This window comes from Drosophila navojoa, chromosome 2, assembly GCF_054131105.1.
Source record: "Drosophila navojoa isolate 15081-1374.11 chromosome 2, UAZ_NAV_1.0, whole genome shotgun sequence".
NCBI lineage: Eukaryota > Metazoa > Arthropoda > Insecta > Diptera > Drosophilidae > Drosophila > Drosophila navojoa.
In genome coordinates, this window is record NC_142890.1 from 17,362,914 (window position 1) to 17,380,354 (window position 17,441).

Sequence of the window (17,441 nt, forward strand, 5' to 3'; positions counted from 1 at the left end):
TTTTAGTTTCGGCTTCGGATCGAGCTCCCATTTGTGGGGGTTTGATTTATACGAAATTCGTTTGCAGGCACTTCTCGTATTTGTCTTTGTTTGCGTCTGACTTCTTGTTGCTGTTCTATGCTTTGTGCTCCGCCATTTCGTTTATTTTCATTTTCATTCACATTCTCATTCTCATTTTGGTTTTCGTTTTCGTTTTCGTTATGGCCGCCAATTGAATTTGCTTTTATTGCATTTATGTGCGGCTTGTGGCTGTCTGCTTTTGCATTTGGCATTCGACATGCGATTGGCCCACTACATTATCTCTAAATAATTTATGTTTGTATACGTTTTAATTTAATTTATTTGTACATCCAGACTATTTGTTTTCCTTCGTTTTTCTCGATTTTACCCTCGCTCTGTCTCTCTTCTGTTGTCCGGAAAACAAACCCCGCCAAGCGCATACAATAAATTCTTCATATGTCTGTCCGCTTCTGATTGTGGTAAAAATCCAATATTGATTGAGTAACCGCAGCATTGGCTTTGGCCCAAACTCCAACTCCAACTCCAACTACAACTCCAGTTCCAGATTCATGCTCAGTTTCCGCGTCGAACCTCAACTGAGGCAACAGCTACAGCCAACAAGTAAGAAATCGTAAAATGCCTTACCCTGCAAGCCAAGTAATTGCTTATATTATACGAGATTTTATGAAGATTGTTTCTTTTGTATTTCGAATACTACTATTCGGAATTGCACTTTTGAGACTCTCTCTCACACTTCGCAGCCATAAAAAGTGCCCAACGTATGCGTAATAAATCTGGCATGCGGCTTGCTGCCCCAAATACGTACTCGACGAAAATCCGCTTAAGGAACTAGGGAGGTCCAATCGATTATGCGAAAAGATGTTAAGCACCCACATTAAAGCTGTCATGACGATGAGCTAACCTATTTAAGCTGAAGATATAACGGAGTAACCCTTAACTGAGAGCCTGGGACCAGTGTTGAAGAGCTTTCTATCATCGAATTCATTCTATCCCATCGTCTTTTATTTTTTTAAATACCAAAAAATTCATAATCCTTTAAAATATCTTTTGAATAAAATTCAGCTTCGCTCCTGGGGACTCACGGAATTTTCTCCACTTGTCTGTTCTCACAACCCTCGCGTGTTATGTAAACCAGCTCCAGCTTGTCTTGACCTGCAATATCTTTAAACTGACAGGTATCATAGGAGAGCTGGCCTTTGTCGCTTTCCACGAAGTCTAACAGCATTTGTAAGAGATTTTTAGATATAATTTGCTCATCCGAACGCAAATTTGCATGTACGACGCTGTTCAGCATGAGGTAAAGATCGTCGCAATGTAAAGTGCCTGCAAAACATTAGTTGTTTAGTTTGAACTAAGCCATAGATTTTCTTTAACTACACTTTACCCAGAGATATATCAGTCCGTCCAGACAGCCAGTTTCCCAACCCAAAATCGGGAGGATTATCATAAGCGTAGCAGTAAAATGGACTCTTTCGTTGTGAACGAGTCAATTCAAGAGTTCTCTGAATAGGGTTCCTAAACAAAATATCCGTAAACATGCGCTGCAAGTCCAAATAACTGTCAAAACTGAAGTTGCGATCCCCCAAATATTGGTACTTCAGTTCTTGCGAATACCTATTCAGATCTTCAGTATTGTTCGTTATGTGGCGATAAAACAATAGATCTGGTGCCAGTTCATTCCAACGCATGTTTAATACTTCAATTAATTCCCTGTCGTCTTCATCATCTTTTTCCAGGAAAATTGCCGCGTTGAAGCCACCCTCCTCGACAGTATAAGTTAAAAGCCAAGGAATCTGCAAATATTTTCCACCTTTCATAACCTCGACAGGATGTTGGGTGACGAAAGGCTCTACAGTGTCGGGAGACTCAATAACTGGGCCAAAGGGCGCGAACGGTACGTAGCCGAATACCATAAAGTGCTCCACAGCGCCGACTATGTCCCTGGGTTCCTTTGACTGCAAGCAGTGCTTCAGTTCCAATGAATTCCCATTCACGTTACATTCCAATGCATGCCCCAGCTTCAACGCCTTTTGTCTTTCATCAGATTGAGTAGCCCAAGGACACAATGCAGTTCCACTGAGCGAAACAGCCACCTTAACCAAACCCTCTAGTCCTCCATACAACAGTTGGTAGTGAACTGAAGCGCCGCCTGCAGAGTGACCCATTAACATAATATTCTCCGGCTCTCCGCCAAAGCTGGCGATATTCTCCTTGATCCATTGTAGAGCCAAACGCTGATCCTTCAAACCAAAGTTTCCCGACAAATCTGAATCGCCCGTGCTCAGGAAACCCAAAGGTCCCAATCGATAACTGATCTTCACCAAGATGAAATTGCCGGCAGACATGATGAGCTCCTGCCCATACTCCATGACACCTCCGAACATAAACGCTCCTCCGTGAATGTAGGCCATGACGGGAAAGCTGCTCCGGCTCGCATTCTTTGGCCTGTACACACTCACGGTAAGGCAGTCCTCCTTGCCGACTATTGCACCCTGAAGAAATAGACTGAACTGCAGACAAAACTCTGGCGCCTTGGTGGCATCAAACACCTCGCTCCACTGACGTTTGTAAGGTTTCGGGGCCTCAAAGCGAAGATTGCCAATCGGGGGTTCCGCATACGGTATCGACTCAAAGCTATGGTAGTCGCCCCTGTCCCTTCCACGCAGCTGCCCATTGGATATGTCCACTAGCAAAGGATCGGCCCAGGCTACATCTGGCCGGATCAGACACAGACACAGCCAACCTATAGATAATGTCAATCGAGACATGATATTGTATCGCGGGCCCTTAATTCGAACTGCGAGAAGCAATGGTAAGTCATTCTCGTTTTATTTGCTGCCATTGCAGGCTCAATTATTTATGGGGCGTGGCAGTGGCACTGAATATTCACAGTTCGACTGTGCGTGTATTCGGAATAAGTATATGTTGGAGCTAAACGAGCTAATGTCCGCTTTCAGGAGCCCAAACTCATACTTACGTACCTAATGATGAGTTAGGCGCATTTAGCTAAAGTCACAATAATGTATCAGATATTAGCTAAATGCTAAAAAATACACATATTAACTGGGCGTGTTTTCAGCTTCATAGATGCAATTTTCGTCTGCCAACTGCAGCTCATAACGTGCCTCATTAGAATTTCCCAATCTAACTAGGGCCAAACGGCGAAAAAATTGAAGAGTGTATAGTTGATTATGAATTTAAAAATGTGTAAATACCTATGTATGATTGGATTGAATTCGAATCGTATCGGAGGGTATCTCCGCAAACTCCGCCCCAACTAATGACTGGGTGTACCTCTCTGTCAAGTTTCATTCAGCTTCAATTCAGTTGCGTGTTCAAGCTTAAATGGTACATTTTTATATAGTCATGGTTAACGATTACTGCAAGTCGGAAACCTACCGTTAGATTCGAAGCTGGAAAGTTGATCAAATGCATATAGGGTAGAGTCTCGATAGCGTGTACCCCGTTAAATGGAAAATCGTGATAAATGGAAAACAAGTGTATATCCCTGAACAAAATTAATTTAACAATAGTTCTCGATAATTTGAATTAATGTGAATTAATGTATAGAAAAGGCTGCTTGACTACGTGATCCCCTGAACCCTTTGAGCAACTGATATTTCAATAATTATTTTAACATAAATCTACATTTGGAGTTTAACGATTCTCGCTCTAAAAATTTAGCAGGTAAAATTTATTAACTTATTTTCGATAATGATTCAATCGATAAAAAAAAATAAAGGGAAGTTATCGACTTTTACAGAAAAACTTTATATGCGCGGGACTTACACGGACCTGGTAAAGAAATTTCGATTCTCTGGCACTTACATCTTCTGAAAACGACGCGTTCAAGCATACAGACAGACGGGTAAGGCTAAATTGTCTCTGCTCATCGCCTGTTTCAGACTACTCTCATCAAGAAGCGCAACTAAAATGATGATTTCATCTGGGAAACATAATATATTTCGAATAGCTCGTAACAACGTATGTCGGGAAAAATTAAGCGTGCATATATACGTATTTAATGCGGACATACAAATGAATATCATATGCATCGTTCACTTGCCCAGACGTAACTATGGAAAGATTCAGAAGCACTCCGATACCAGCTTAAGGAATTAGGAGCTCCAATCGATTATGCTTAACCCAAAGATCTAGCGGAGTAACCCTTTGTCGAAGACATAAGCTGGGGTTTTGTTACGGTTGAAGTGATTTCTAGCATTAATTCTACCCCATCGTCTTTTATTACCAAAAATACCAAAAATCCTTTTAAATATCTTATAAATAAAATAGAACTCAGCTTCGCTCCTGGGGACTCACGGAATTTTATCCACTTGTCTATTCTCACAGCCCTCGCGTGTTATGTAAACCAGTTCCAGCTTGTCGTGGCCTGCAATATCTTTAAACTGACAGGTATCATAGGAGAGCTGGCCTTTGTCGCTTTCCACGAAGTCTAACAGCATTTGTAAGAGATTTTTAGATATAATTTGCTCATCCGAACGCAGTGTTCCATGTATAACGCTGTTCAGCATGAGGAAAAGATCGTCGCAATGTACAGTGCCTACAAAAAATATCAATTTAGCTGGAATATCAAATTTCTCAACCTTCACTTTACCTAGAAATACATCAGTCCGTCCAGACAGCCACTGTCCTACACCAGAATCGGGAGGATTGTCGTAAGCGTAGCAGTAAAATGGACTCTTTCGTTGTGAACGAGTCAATTCGAGAGTTCTCTGAATAGGGTTCCTAAACAAAATATCCGTAAACATGCGCTGCAAGTCCAAATAACTGTCAAAACTGAAGTTGCGATCCCCCAAATATTGGTACTTCAGTTCTTGCGAATACCTATTCAGATCTTCAGTATTGTTCGTTATGTGGCGATAAAACAATAGATCTGGTGCCAGTTCATTCCAACGCATATTTAATACTTCAATTAATTCCCTGCCGTCTTCATCATCCTTTTTCAGGAAAATTGCCGCGTTAAATCCTCCTGCCTCGAGAGTATAAGACGAAAGCCAAGGAATCTGCGAATATTTTCCACTCTTAATTACCTCGACAGGATGTTGGGTGACGAAAGGCTCTACAGTGTCGGGAGCCTCAATAACTGGGCCAAAGGGCGCGAACGGTACGTAGCCGAATACCATAAAGTGCTCCACAGCGCCGACTATGTCCCTGGGGTCCTTTGACTGCAAGCAGTGCTTCAGTTCCAATGAATTCCCATTCACGTTACATTCCAATACACGCCCCAGTTTAAACGCCTTTTGCCTTTCATCAGATTGAGTAGCCCAAGGACACAATGCAGTTCCACTGAGCGAGACAGCTACTTTAACCAAACCCTCTAGTCCTCCATACAACAGTTGGTAGTGAACTGAAGCGCCGCCTGCAGAGTGACCCATTAACATAATATTCTCCGGCTCTCCGCCGAAGCTGGCGATATTCTCCTTGATCCATTGTAGAGCCAAACGCTGATCCTTCAGACCAAAGTTTCCCGACAAATCTGCATCGCCCGTGCTCAGGAAACCCAAAGGTCCCAATCGATAGCTGATCTTCACCAAAATGAAATTACCAGTAGACATGATGAAATCGTGCCCATATTCGATGGGACCTCCGAACATAAACGCTCCTCCGTGAATGTAGGCCATGACGGGAAAGCTGCTTCGACTTGCATTCTTTGGCCTGTACACACTCACGGTAAGGCAGTCCTCCTTGCCGACTATTGTACCATGAGGAAGTAAAGTGAACTGCAGACAGAGCTCTGGCGCCTTGGTGGCATCAAATACTTCGCTCCACTGACGTTTGTAAGGTTTCGGGGCCTCAAAGCGAAGATTGTTAATCGGGGGTTCCGCATACGGTATCGACTCAAAGCTATGGTAGTCGCCCCTGTCCCTTCCACGCAGCTGCCCATTGGATATTTCCACTAGCAAAGGATCGGCCCAGGCCACGTCTGGCCGCATCAGACACAGACACAGCCAACCTATCGTTAATGTCAATCGAGACATGATATTGTATCGCGGGCCCTTAATTCGAACTGCGAGAAGCAATGGTAAGTCATTCTCGTTTTATTTGCTTCCATTGCAGGCTCAATTATTTATGGGGCGTGGCAGTGGCACTGAATATTCACAGTTCGACTGTGCGTGTAATCGGAATAAGTATATGTTGGAGCTAAACGAACTAATGTGTACACAAGCTCATACTTACGCACTTAATGATGAGTTAGGCGCATTTAGCTAAAGTCACAATAATTTGTATGGTATTAGCTGAATGCTAGCAAATACATACATACCTATATTAGCTGGGCGTGTTTTCAGCTCCATAGATGCAATTTTCGTCTGCCAATTACCGCTCATATGAAATCTCATTAAAATTTCCCAAACAAATTAAGAAGTACATGTATAGTTATGAATTTAAAAATGGTTATCTTTGGTTGGTCTGTATCTCCATCAGATCCGCCCCAACTAATGACTGGGCGTACCTCTCTGTCAAGTTGCATTCATTATTGAATTGTTTAATTTAATGAGCCGCTTTTACAAATTTTTTGACGGTGCTAGCTTGGTAAAGGTTTTGCTTCGTGGCTGTAAAGTGCTTTGCATAAGCCATTTCGCAACTCTGACTGCATGCAAATGGAGTTCAAAGTAAAGAAAATAGTCAGGACATTCGGATTTTCTATAATGGAATTTTTATGTATTGTAGCTTTCCAGCCGTGTGTGTGTGTGTGCATACATATGTATGTTTATTTATTTAAAAATAGATACATTTGCCGAGCTGTTGTATTTGAGTCGGGCAATTTAAAGTTTATGCGCCTGAAATGGGGCCCTTAACGTGCGTTGATCATATTTTGCACTCCGGATGCCATTGTATTTCTCGTCATTTACATAAACATAAAGTCGTTTGTTATCCATGGAGCGTTGCAGCTGAAGCTACAGTCTAGTTGCGTCTTACATATATGTATATACACACCTATACACATATATGTATATGTACATATATAATCGCAGATGGTATAGGGGCTGTCCGCAGTCGTCAGCCTGCTCCAAGTTTACGACTGCTGCATACAGTCGTAAACTTGACTGCAAAACTTTCTGTTTTACATTTGCTGCAAACCAGAGTTAAGTTAGTTTCCGTGTCAACAGTTCATAGTCCTATTGCCACGCCCCCTTTCCAGATTGGTCAATTCGCAAAATGGCTCAAGCCCACCTGCCTAACAGCTCAGCTTGATTGGCAATTAGTGTTTGGCGGCCCTCCTCCCCCCTCAAGTTGGGTTCACGCTATTTGCCTCTCCGACCATTTCGATTGTCGGAGAGAAAGTGAAGCTCCAAATTGAGTATCAGTTCCGCTTGACCGCATCTCGCAAGTTTCTCAAACTATTGCATTCTTGGCCTAAATTAATTGGTGCATTACCCAAGTCCTGTTCGACTATGGCCACAATGCAGTAGATTATTTGCTCGAGTTCATTTTAAGCATAGTTCGCAGTTGTCGATGTCGAAATCGCTGCAGACACTTTAAAAGCTGTTCGAACTGGAGTTTAAATATGAATTCTAGTTTATTCATGCAGGTTATTAAACTTTATCTCCGTCTCGCTCTCTCTATCTCTAAACATGTACATGGTTAACTACAAGAGAGCTTGGGCTCCAGCTCTCTATAAGCTCTCTTCAGCTAATTTCCCGCATTGTTCAGTCAAACTTAGTTTTAGTCAATTTGCTGGCAACAGCAACAACAGCTGTTGGAAGTGATTGCAGCATGGGAACATTGTACGGAATTGTAACTGAGATCCGTCCGGCCCATTCCTCCGATAAAAAGAAGCCCGGCAAGAAGCAAACGCAGCCAAGGATGTTTGTCTGGCTTCCGTGGATGGAGCTTGTTAGCGTTGATTTTATGCAGATTTTCACGGAAAATTTATGTAGAACAGCGCAGCAACATTGTTTGTATGTATGTGTGTGTGTATGTATATGTGTGTGTGTGCCAATAGCCGGAGTACGTAGCAGATTTTCTCGAAATAAAGACAGACGGGCCAAGTACATGGAGTGTACATTTCATTTCAAATTGATTTATGCGTCTCTCACTTGAGCTCCCTTCACTTATTCGTTGGCGTAGCTGGGAAAATGCTATTCCTTCTCTCTCTCTCTCTTTGTCTCTCTATTTCTCTCTCTCTCTCTCTCTCCACTGCGCTTGATTACTTTTCAAATTGCTAGCTGGCTGTGCCAAGGGATTACCAACTGATTAACCCCAATATTGTATCAAGTGCGCGGCATCAACAGCAATATTTCATATTTGCAGCTATTTACAATTGCGGCAAATATCCAAATTTATTGCTAATTAGCAACAACAGTTGGGCGGGCGGAGGTGTGGGTGGGGTCGAGTGTGGCTGACATGCAAATTTGATGCAAAACTTTCGCTGTTGGCAAATTAATTCGGATTTCATTTGGGTCGGGTGAAAGGTGGTTGCGCTGGGGGCGGTGCAGGCGGAAGTGACTTGCTCAACGCTCCCGACAGATTAGCCTACGGATACATTTTGCTGATGTCGGCGATAACTCTCTCCCTCTACCTCCCTCTCTCTCTCTCTCTCTATGTCACACTCTCTTCACCTCCCTGCGTGTGGATGTGACATTGAGGTTAAGCATATGTGAGTTTCGGGATCCGCCCTCCTCCAGAGCTCTATTAGGCGCCATAATTAATAGCAGCTTAACTTATAATTACGGTCAACGTAAACCACACAAAGAATCGTTTTAGCTTAATTGTCGAGGTAGTTCCCATGCCATCTGCTTGCTTTTGGGTCCTCGCACAGGACACATGTAAATTTGAGAGACAACATGAGGAACAAGGCCAAAATCAATATGACAATTTGCCGAAAGCTAAGCTGGGCAGCTGCAGGTTCGTTTGGCCATTACTACCTAAATAAATTAGGCGTACCTGTGGGAATTTCGGTTTCTATAATTGCTACTTAATTGGGTCGAAATATATGTACCATAAGAATATGCACTTCAAGAGCCATTTACACATGTCTTTAAGGTTTGTTCATGCATTAAATACTCTTTTAATCAGCTGAACAATAATTGAATATGCCTTATATTTGCTCTTGCATACATATGTACATATATTTGTATGTATAATGAATTTTGTCATATATATTGTATATATGTGTATGCAAGTAGAGAACTCTTTGCCATGAATTGAAAAGCAAAAACTTTACTGGTGAATGAAATTTATTTCTTATATTTTGTGGAAAACTTCAAAATGTTATAAAATGCATATACACATACACATATGTATGTATTTTCTTTTTAATTTTTGTTTAGCCTTTTAATCCCTTACTCTTTTTTTTATATCGTTTTCTAATTATTTTTAATTAATTAAAAAATAAATAAATAAAATAAAAAAATAAACTAAATTAAATTAAACAAATTAAAATTAAATTTAAAAATAAATAAAGTAGTAGTAGTAAAGTAAGTCTTTTTTTATATTTTTTTTTTTTTATTTTATTTTTTTGTAGTTTAATTTAATTTATTTATTTATTCATTTATTTTTGTAAATTGTAATTGTCGATAACGATAAATGATTGTCACATAAATCAATAGATATTTTGTTTAGTTTTTTATATTTCCAAGAAAACCTAATCAAATAACATATCAAGCCATTTAATTTTTACAACCAAGTTTTTTTCTTCTTTGTTTCATTCGCTTTGTCTTTTTCTGTTGAAGAAAAATTTGTTGGCAGTTCTTGCCACAATAGTCTAACATTTTTATTAAAAGTAGATTCAAGATAATAAATATGTGGGAAAGTTCAATATTATAAAATTTTGGCGAATATTATAAAACTCTACATACTTAACAAATTAACTTTGATTACCCGGCCAGGAATCAAAGGTAGATAAACGAAAAAGTTGTAGTTGTTAGTGCAAGTAGCCTAATTTGGCTTTTAGCATGATTAAATATGTATATACATATACATGTATCTGTATTTACTGTATAAACTGGTTATACTGTATATACAACGGAGCCACAAAAACAAAAAGAATAAAACTTTCATGTTTATGTGCACACTAAATGTTTTGCCAATAAAGTTTTATGGGTTAGTTCGAATTTATAGTTTTGTTTGTTTTCATTACATTTTGGCGCATTTTATTTACCATTATTTTTATGGCTATCGCCCAATTTATGCATTAGCGGAATATACTTTTCAATTCTACTTACTGTGCGCGAAATGCAACCTTTTACTTTTTGCGTTAACGAGAGGTTATTAAATGGATAGCTGATTATGGGAGTGTGATATATACGATGTCTCCCATCAGAGTTTCTTCAGTACGGGAGCAATATAAGTAGGCCAGACGACCTCATTCCACTTATTTATAGAATTGTTTAAGAGTTTACAAACTTCTGGCAAGCAACAGGGCTGCTCGCTTATATACCCAATATATATTTTCAAATTAACCACGTAATCCCAATAGACCTCACGCCGCGAACAACCTGCTCAAACATAATCCTAATGTAATTGGAAAATATTGCCGAAATTAGGCTTCCGTAAATATTTGTGGGGCAAACAAATTTAGCTTATTGAAAAATGATGCTCACAAACGAAATTAATCGAGAACGATTAAAATATTGACACAAATTGAAAACGGTACGCAGTGCTTTCCCAATTGTGCCGATAGAAGATGATATATGGGCTTTAAGCAGGACTTTAAAGCGGCAGTGGCTTGCCTTTAATATCAAGTAATTTATGTGCAAGCAAATTCGCTTGCCGGCAGTAAAAAAGCACCAAAAACAAAAATGGAACATCTTACGAGATTTATAAGAAGTGAAATTAATGTGGCAGTGAGTCTTCAAGGCGCGCACACACACACAGAAGAACTGTTCACAAAAAGTGCGATGAATGTGCTGGTGGAGCAGAGGCCTCTGGACAAGACGACGCCCCCCTGCAGCCCTGCCGCAGCCCACTAAGTTCGCAGCTCGGCAAATGCGAATCGAATTTATTTTATTTAGAACACCATCTTTGCTCGCGCGTTCGTCCTTTCGGCTTGTTGTTGTCCTTGCCAGCCGAAAAGCGAAACTTTTCGCGCTTAGTTGCCTTCTAAAAGCACAAAAACAGTTTGCCTGTTCTTAGACGCGGCAGCACTTTCCACAATTTTCTTTATGCCGCATGCTTTCGCCTCGCGCTTGCTTCCCATTCCCATTCTCTTTTTTTTTCTGCACGCGCATTTGAAGTTATTTCAAAAGTTTTTCGCCCATTTCGGTCCACATTTCTATTTGGCGCTCTTTGCCCGTCACCAAATGACAACTTAACGCGTTGCGCGCGAAAACTGCCGGAAATTGAAAGAAGAAAGAAACTCGGCGAGCAAGCGCCCGAAATTGGTCACTTTATAGCAGGCGCCGCCCATTAATAACAATTTTCCCACAACCAAAAACTATTTACCCATTCAGATAAGCAGAGAGCCAACTAAATAACCAGCGAGTACACATCTAATTCATATTCATTTGTGCTCGTGCTCATTCTGCTCATGAAGGAAACAAAGTTCAAATCAAGAGGCACCAGAAAGAGTGTTTATGTGTTCCCAAAAAGTTAAATTGCCAATCGAATACTCTCTGCACCTCCCTCTGGGGTGTTACTAGCATCTGATTAATTTCAGAAGTATGATTCTCGATTTTATTGAAGCAGCTCAAATCACGTAGTATATAATGCAAAGTGATAAAGGCATTGTGTGATGATGTCTTACAACAAATCGTCTTATTTGGAGAGTGGCTGGGGAGGAATCACTCGAGTTGGCAGCACTTTTCTTAGTTTACTCAAATTGGCACTCTAGGAGAGTGGGACAGATATAGCTGTGGCTGCAGACGGAGCAGACAGTTGCTGAGAGAGAACGAGATGGCAACGAGCAGCGGAAGAAGCTGCTCAAAGCTCGAGACGATATACATAAGAAGAAAGCAACTCATTTGTAAGAGAAGTGGGATTTGTTGGACAGCATAGTTCAAAATAAAATAGAAATAAATAGATAAATATTATGTGTATGCCTTTTAGAACTTCTAAATAAATAATCGATTTCAAATCGCTTCAAATGCTTTGAACTTACAGCTTCCATGACAACACTACATGGAGCTCCGATGCTAACTTCAAATTCAATTTCAACGACTATAACAAAAATATAAATGTAATAAAAAATCATTTAGAGTAAAAACTGTCTTTGAATTTAATATGCAGTTACAATAAATTTAAATCAATGCCATATTTTCATCACGTCAACTCCCAATCCCTTAATTTCATGCGACAGCATATGCTATGTAAGTATGTATCTGCATAGAAACACCGTTACGCCGACTCGCATAGTTCGAATCACCTGTGTTCATGGATTCTCGTCAGTGCAAGCTGAAATACAGAAAAAAAAGCAAAAACAATTTAAAGGCAATTTTCATGCAGCGAAACGCAAAATTCGTGCAGATGATATGCTTCCGGCGCAGCTCATGTTGCGGAATATCTTATCCCGTAGTTGTAGTTTGTTTTTGTTGCTGTTGCTGTTGCCATTTGCTTTCGGCTGGCCCAGTGGGCCACTCTCCGTATGGCAGTACGTAGTATTTATCCATCACTGACAATGTCAAATATATTACCCATGATGAATGACTTTGCGGATTTGATGAATGTGTTTTGTGGCTTTTCGCCTCTACCATAAACGAACAGCCGCACAGCACACACACATACGTGTATCTGTGTGTGTGTGTGGGCCGAAATAAAAGATATATGCATGTGTGTATGTTAGAGAGCAAAAAAGAAAGTAAATCTGCACATGATTTATAAAATTTCAATGGCATAGAATGCAGATATGTCAATTCAGACAATAGGCCAGACAGCCAGCCCCAAGCACATGCGTCTCCACACTCCTCTCATGGCAGGCATACTGCGTACTGCCACTATCTAGTAAGTAGATTGAGTAAGTTGTGAACTTTAATTAATAATACAATTAATTTAATATTCTACATACTGCAAATGAAACAAGCTGATAATATTTATGTACATATGCTGTAAATGCTAAATAAATAAACTGTTATCAGCATTATAATGGAGTGGACCTATTAAAGCATACGTACGCACAGTGGCTGCTGGCCGTAACGTCCCGGCAGCTGAAGTCACTCCTCCGTGTTTCCCGCATCAAAGGAGTCGAATAAATTACTCGGCAAAGAAAGGCACGTTCCTGTAATAATGGCTGGTCAATTTTAATGAGTATACGTAGAGGCACGCACATGCTTAATATGGCACCAACAGACAGACAGAGAGAGAGAGAGAGAAAGGGCGAATGTGGGAGAGGGTGAGACAAAGAAGAAAGTGGAGCTCAGGCTGAACAGCAACGGCCATTGGCTGATAAGTCCATTGCGCCAATTGAAGGAGTTTGCTGCCGGCGTCTCTGTCAGTAACGGCTTGTGCTTTCAGGAGATGTCAGTGCACAGGATATATGTGTATGTGTGTGTGTGTGTGTGCGTGTGCGGCAGAAGAAAAATGCTGTAGTAATTACATTAACAGCAGCGCCGTCGGTAAGAAAATGTTGTTTATTGAAGCCAACTCTGAATTGTAACCATTTTCATTAAGATTGAAATATGTATCTGAGTTATTTGGCCGAGGGAAACGTCCGATGGGGTATTTGACGTTTTCCTTGTTGATAAGCACACTATTTAATTGGGGGTAGAAACTATATGAATTGCAAATTTTATATAAGAGACCTTTGCCAGCTGAAGCCGTGATATTTTGCATATATTTCTTGATTTCAATATATAGAAAAAAGTTATTTTTTGACTTATTTCTTCTTTAAAACATATATCTATATATACATTAGATGACGCACTTAGTTGCATGCGTTTCGAAACTATTCGCCATGATTTAGAGCATTGGATCAGAGGAGAGCTGTGATGACGGCTGCATGGAGATGTCCAGCAGGTACAGCCGCATAGCGATATGCCCCTAGAGTCCTCTATGTGGGTGTGGGGCGTACGTTGGGGGTCACAAGTGCGTTTAATGATTCGGGGCTAGTACGCTGGCCAATGGGCTGGCCATTAAGTACAGACTCGGCCATGTTTTATGGCCACGCAACATGGTTTGACGATAAATAGAACCGAAAAAAGAAGAGAACGCAATTTTTACTCATTTTCGTTGTGTTTTTTATTAGTTTTGCATAAATAGAACGAGACAGCTGGGAGTCTTTGTTGGGCCGGGCATGATAACTGTCTATAAAAATATCATTTTCAGTTTCTTTAATTAATTTTTTATTGACATTCTTTTCGGTAAGTCCCGTTGTGTTGCGTGCTCGGCAATTACAGCACTGTCTCAGGGCCTGGCCGCGTGCCAAGTGCAAAAATGTTATCAGAAAAACATTAATGCGACAATTACGACAATTTTAATTGTTTTCAAGTTGCACTCGCTCATTGCCGTATTGCCGTATTGCCGTATTGCTGGATTGCCATACTGTTGGACCCCAAACGCCGCGAAACGGGTAATTAAAAACGTGTTATAAAGCACAACTGCGAGCTCCAAGGGAGACATTTTTCTGTTGACGCTTGGCTGGGTCGAGTCGCGTTAATTGCTGGCTGTTGGGTAGAAATTAATGTTCGTTTTAGAAGCACATTTACTTCATAAAACGTAATGAATGACTGATGACATTACACGCGTTTGCCAACCCTCCTTGCCAAAGACGTCGCCTTGCCCTGCACAAGCAGCGCGAAAGCGACTGTAGATTGAGATATCATCCACTGACACGTCGCCAATGGGAACTTTGCTCTCACGATGCTCGATAAGTTTGGCCAGATGGCAACATCAATAGCTTCTGTCAATAGTTTTTCAAACTTTCTCCAGGCTTTTCCCCCACTGCCTCCTGCCGCACACAGTCTCCATTCAATTATTAGTTTCTGCTTTGGACGCCTTAAAGGGAGCACGCTAATTGCCATGCGATGTGAGCAAAGTACAAAAAAAAAAATGGAAAAAAGAGAAAAAAATCACTAAAGTGTGGAAAATATACGCAAATGTCGGGAAAAGTTGGTGGAAATCTCATTAAATTTTCATTTCTAATTTTCCAAATGGATTAACGCTAAAAGATGCAGAAATCTTTCATCATAATTAGCACGCGGCGCTGGCCAGCAACCAGCACGCAGCGCACATAGTTGTCCACTCCACACACACACACGCGCTTACACACACATACATGCATACATACATACGAGCACACATATTCATTCATACATACATATTCATGAGCCAGTCTCTGCGCACAGTCCACTGCTCCCCAAGCTCCCATTCACGGCTCCGTTTCGCCTCCCACATTGTCCGGCATTTTTCTTGTTTCATACTCTTATATCAAAGAGATATTATGGATTCTGCAAGTTGCAAGTTGAAGGAATAATGCGTAGAAACTAAATATGGCTTAAGGTTGGTATGCACATAAATATTACTTGTGGTAGCTCGAAACTTTATTCTAGTCTACTTCTGGCTTTGCTGGTCTTAGTCTCATCTTTGGCTATAAATAATTAGATATTTATATAAAATTGTTCTAATAAAGTACTTCTACTGTAAAAGTGATCTTTAATTCTATATCATGTCGTATATATGTTAATTTAAATATTTTTCAAAGTATTATTTTTAATTTTTTTTAAAATCGAATTAAGCATTTATTTTTATGTATATTTATTTATATATATATATTTTTTTTTACTGTGCATATATTCGCTTTTTTTGTAAGAGTGAAAGTTAAATTGGAGATAAATATTTATTCATGTTTTATATTTATCTCTTTTGCTAATTTAGGGCAGCCAAAGTTCCGCGTATTATAAGCTGACCAATTCTTTCCCTGAATTTATATATACATAATATATATACATACATAAATGTATTTTTTTTTTTTTTCATTTTTGCTTATGCTCGTGTATCTATTTGCAATGCTGCCGCCGGCGTGGCCTTGCGCCTTGTTTGACTAACTCATTTTGAACAATTTGCCAGGCTTCTTGTCCGTCCAGCCACTGCCTGCTGCCTGCCGCCCGCTGCCACGCCCCGCTAACTGTTTAATTAAGCTAGCGCCCAGATAAGATACTGTTACTACTAAATGTGCTACTTACAATCTGTTGAAACAGAAAGCGAAATCTAATTACAGCTGCACAAAAGCAGCGCCGGCAATCTTCAAGGCAATCAATATTTAAGTAGTTGAGCACATTTCTGTCTATTCTGTGTCTATTTTCCCGCTTTAGCATCATATTCCGCACATCTAGCACATTTTATATATATATTGCTCGGCCTGACACAATTATTTCTCTCTAATTAAATGAGCAGCAGTCAAATTGGGAAATTGATTTTTGATGCGTTCTAAAATATGCTATAGAGGAGCAGTGAATCTCTTCTTAATGTGGGTCACGTATAAACTATATGAGCAAATATAGAAAAAATAAATTGTAGTTTATTTCAACTCTCATCTAACATGGAAATAGTTTTAGTCATTCTCGATTCGAATTTATGTGCTCTCTTTTCCAAGAAGAACTTCAAGAGGAGGAAATATGCTTATCTTACTTGATTTCCAAGAAACAATGTTTCATAAAGTATTTTCATTACAAATTTCGCTGGGTTTGGTTGGCCTTGCTCAAAATTTGAAATGAATAACTTAATGCAACAAAGCATTTAACAGGGCGCAGGGAGGAGAGGAGGGCAGGAGGGGTTGCACTTCCTGCGCCAAATTCTAAATTCTAAATCCAATTTAATTGAAAACAAGAGCAGCACGTGGTCACACACAGAATGCCAGAAACATGAGAACATTTTTGAGAATTTACTCTTGCCATTACTGCAACTAAAGTCGCACACAAAGACTTTCAGCTTCTTCATAAGTCTCCCGGCGGGTGGGCCGGGGCAGCGTTCGGGGCGGTGGAGTGTTGGAGAGGGCGAGGCGGGGAGCAAAAAGTGCATTTCCTTAGACGCAACTCGGAATGAACTCATTTTGTCGCTGGCACGCAAAATTACAAAATACTGTCACGTATGTTGCTTTTTAGAATATTGCACGGGGCAGCTGGGCGGGCACCAAAGGCACGGGAGGAGGCGGAAGGAGCTAAGGATACTCGGAGCTGAAGAACTAATGCTAAAGAAAATATCAACTTCTAACATAAATTTGGGTCAAAAACTTTAATTTAAACGAGTGCCAGTGTCGCCTACAATGTTAGGTTGTTGCTCTTGTTGTTGTTGTTGTTCATATTTGTTTTTGCTGCATTTTGGTAAGCAGAGGCGGTAGCAAAAAGCAAGTATCACGTATACGCACTGTAACACAAACACAAAATACAAATAAATTAGATGCACTTATAACCAGCCAGAACTCGGCTTTGAGAAAATGGAGTGTGGAGCGTGCGTGGGAGCTGGGAGCTGGGAGTGTGCTATGTGTGTGTGTGTGTGATGTAGATGGCAAGATAGGAAGAAAGGAAATT

General features: G+C 40.3%; 2 protein-coding genes across 2 annotated transcripts; both read right to left on the reverse strand.

Annotated features, from left to right (window-relative positions):
• Positions 1 to 1,056: 1,056 nt before the first annotated feature.
• Positions 1,057 to 2,998, reverse strand: LOC108660139 (esterase-5B). Its single transcript, XM_030385284.2, has 2 exons — positions 1,406 to 2,998; positions 1,057 to 1,344 (listed from the first exon to the last, which is right to left on the reverse strand). Exons 1-2 carry the CDS (start codon positions 2,787 to 2,789, stop codon positions 1,100 to 1,102), a joined length of 1,629 nt encoding a protein of 542 aa, XP_030241144.2. The 5' UTR covers positions 2,790 to 2,998; the 3' UTR covers positions 1,057 to 1,099.
• A 1,289-nt stretch (positions 2,999 to 4,287) lies between these two features.
• On the reverse strand, positions 4,288 to 6,074 carry LOC108649155 (esterase-5B-like). Its single transcript, XM_089265334.1, has 2 exons — positions 4,637 to 6,074; positions 4,288 to 4,582 (listed from the first exon to the last, which is right to left on the reverse strand). Exons 1-2 carry the CDS (start codon positions 6,018 to 6,020, stop codon positions 4,338 to 4,340), a joined length of 1,629 nt encoding a protein of 542 aa, XP_089121460.1. The 5' UTR covers positions 6,021 to 6,074; the 3' UTR covers positions 4,288 to 4,337.
• Between the last annotated feature and the right edge of the window lie 11,367 nt (positions 6,075 to 17,441).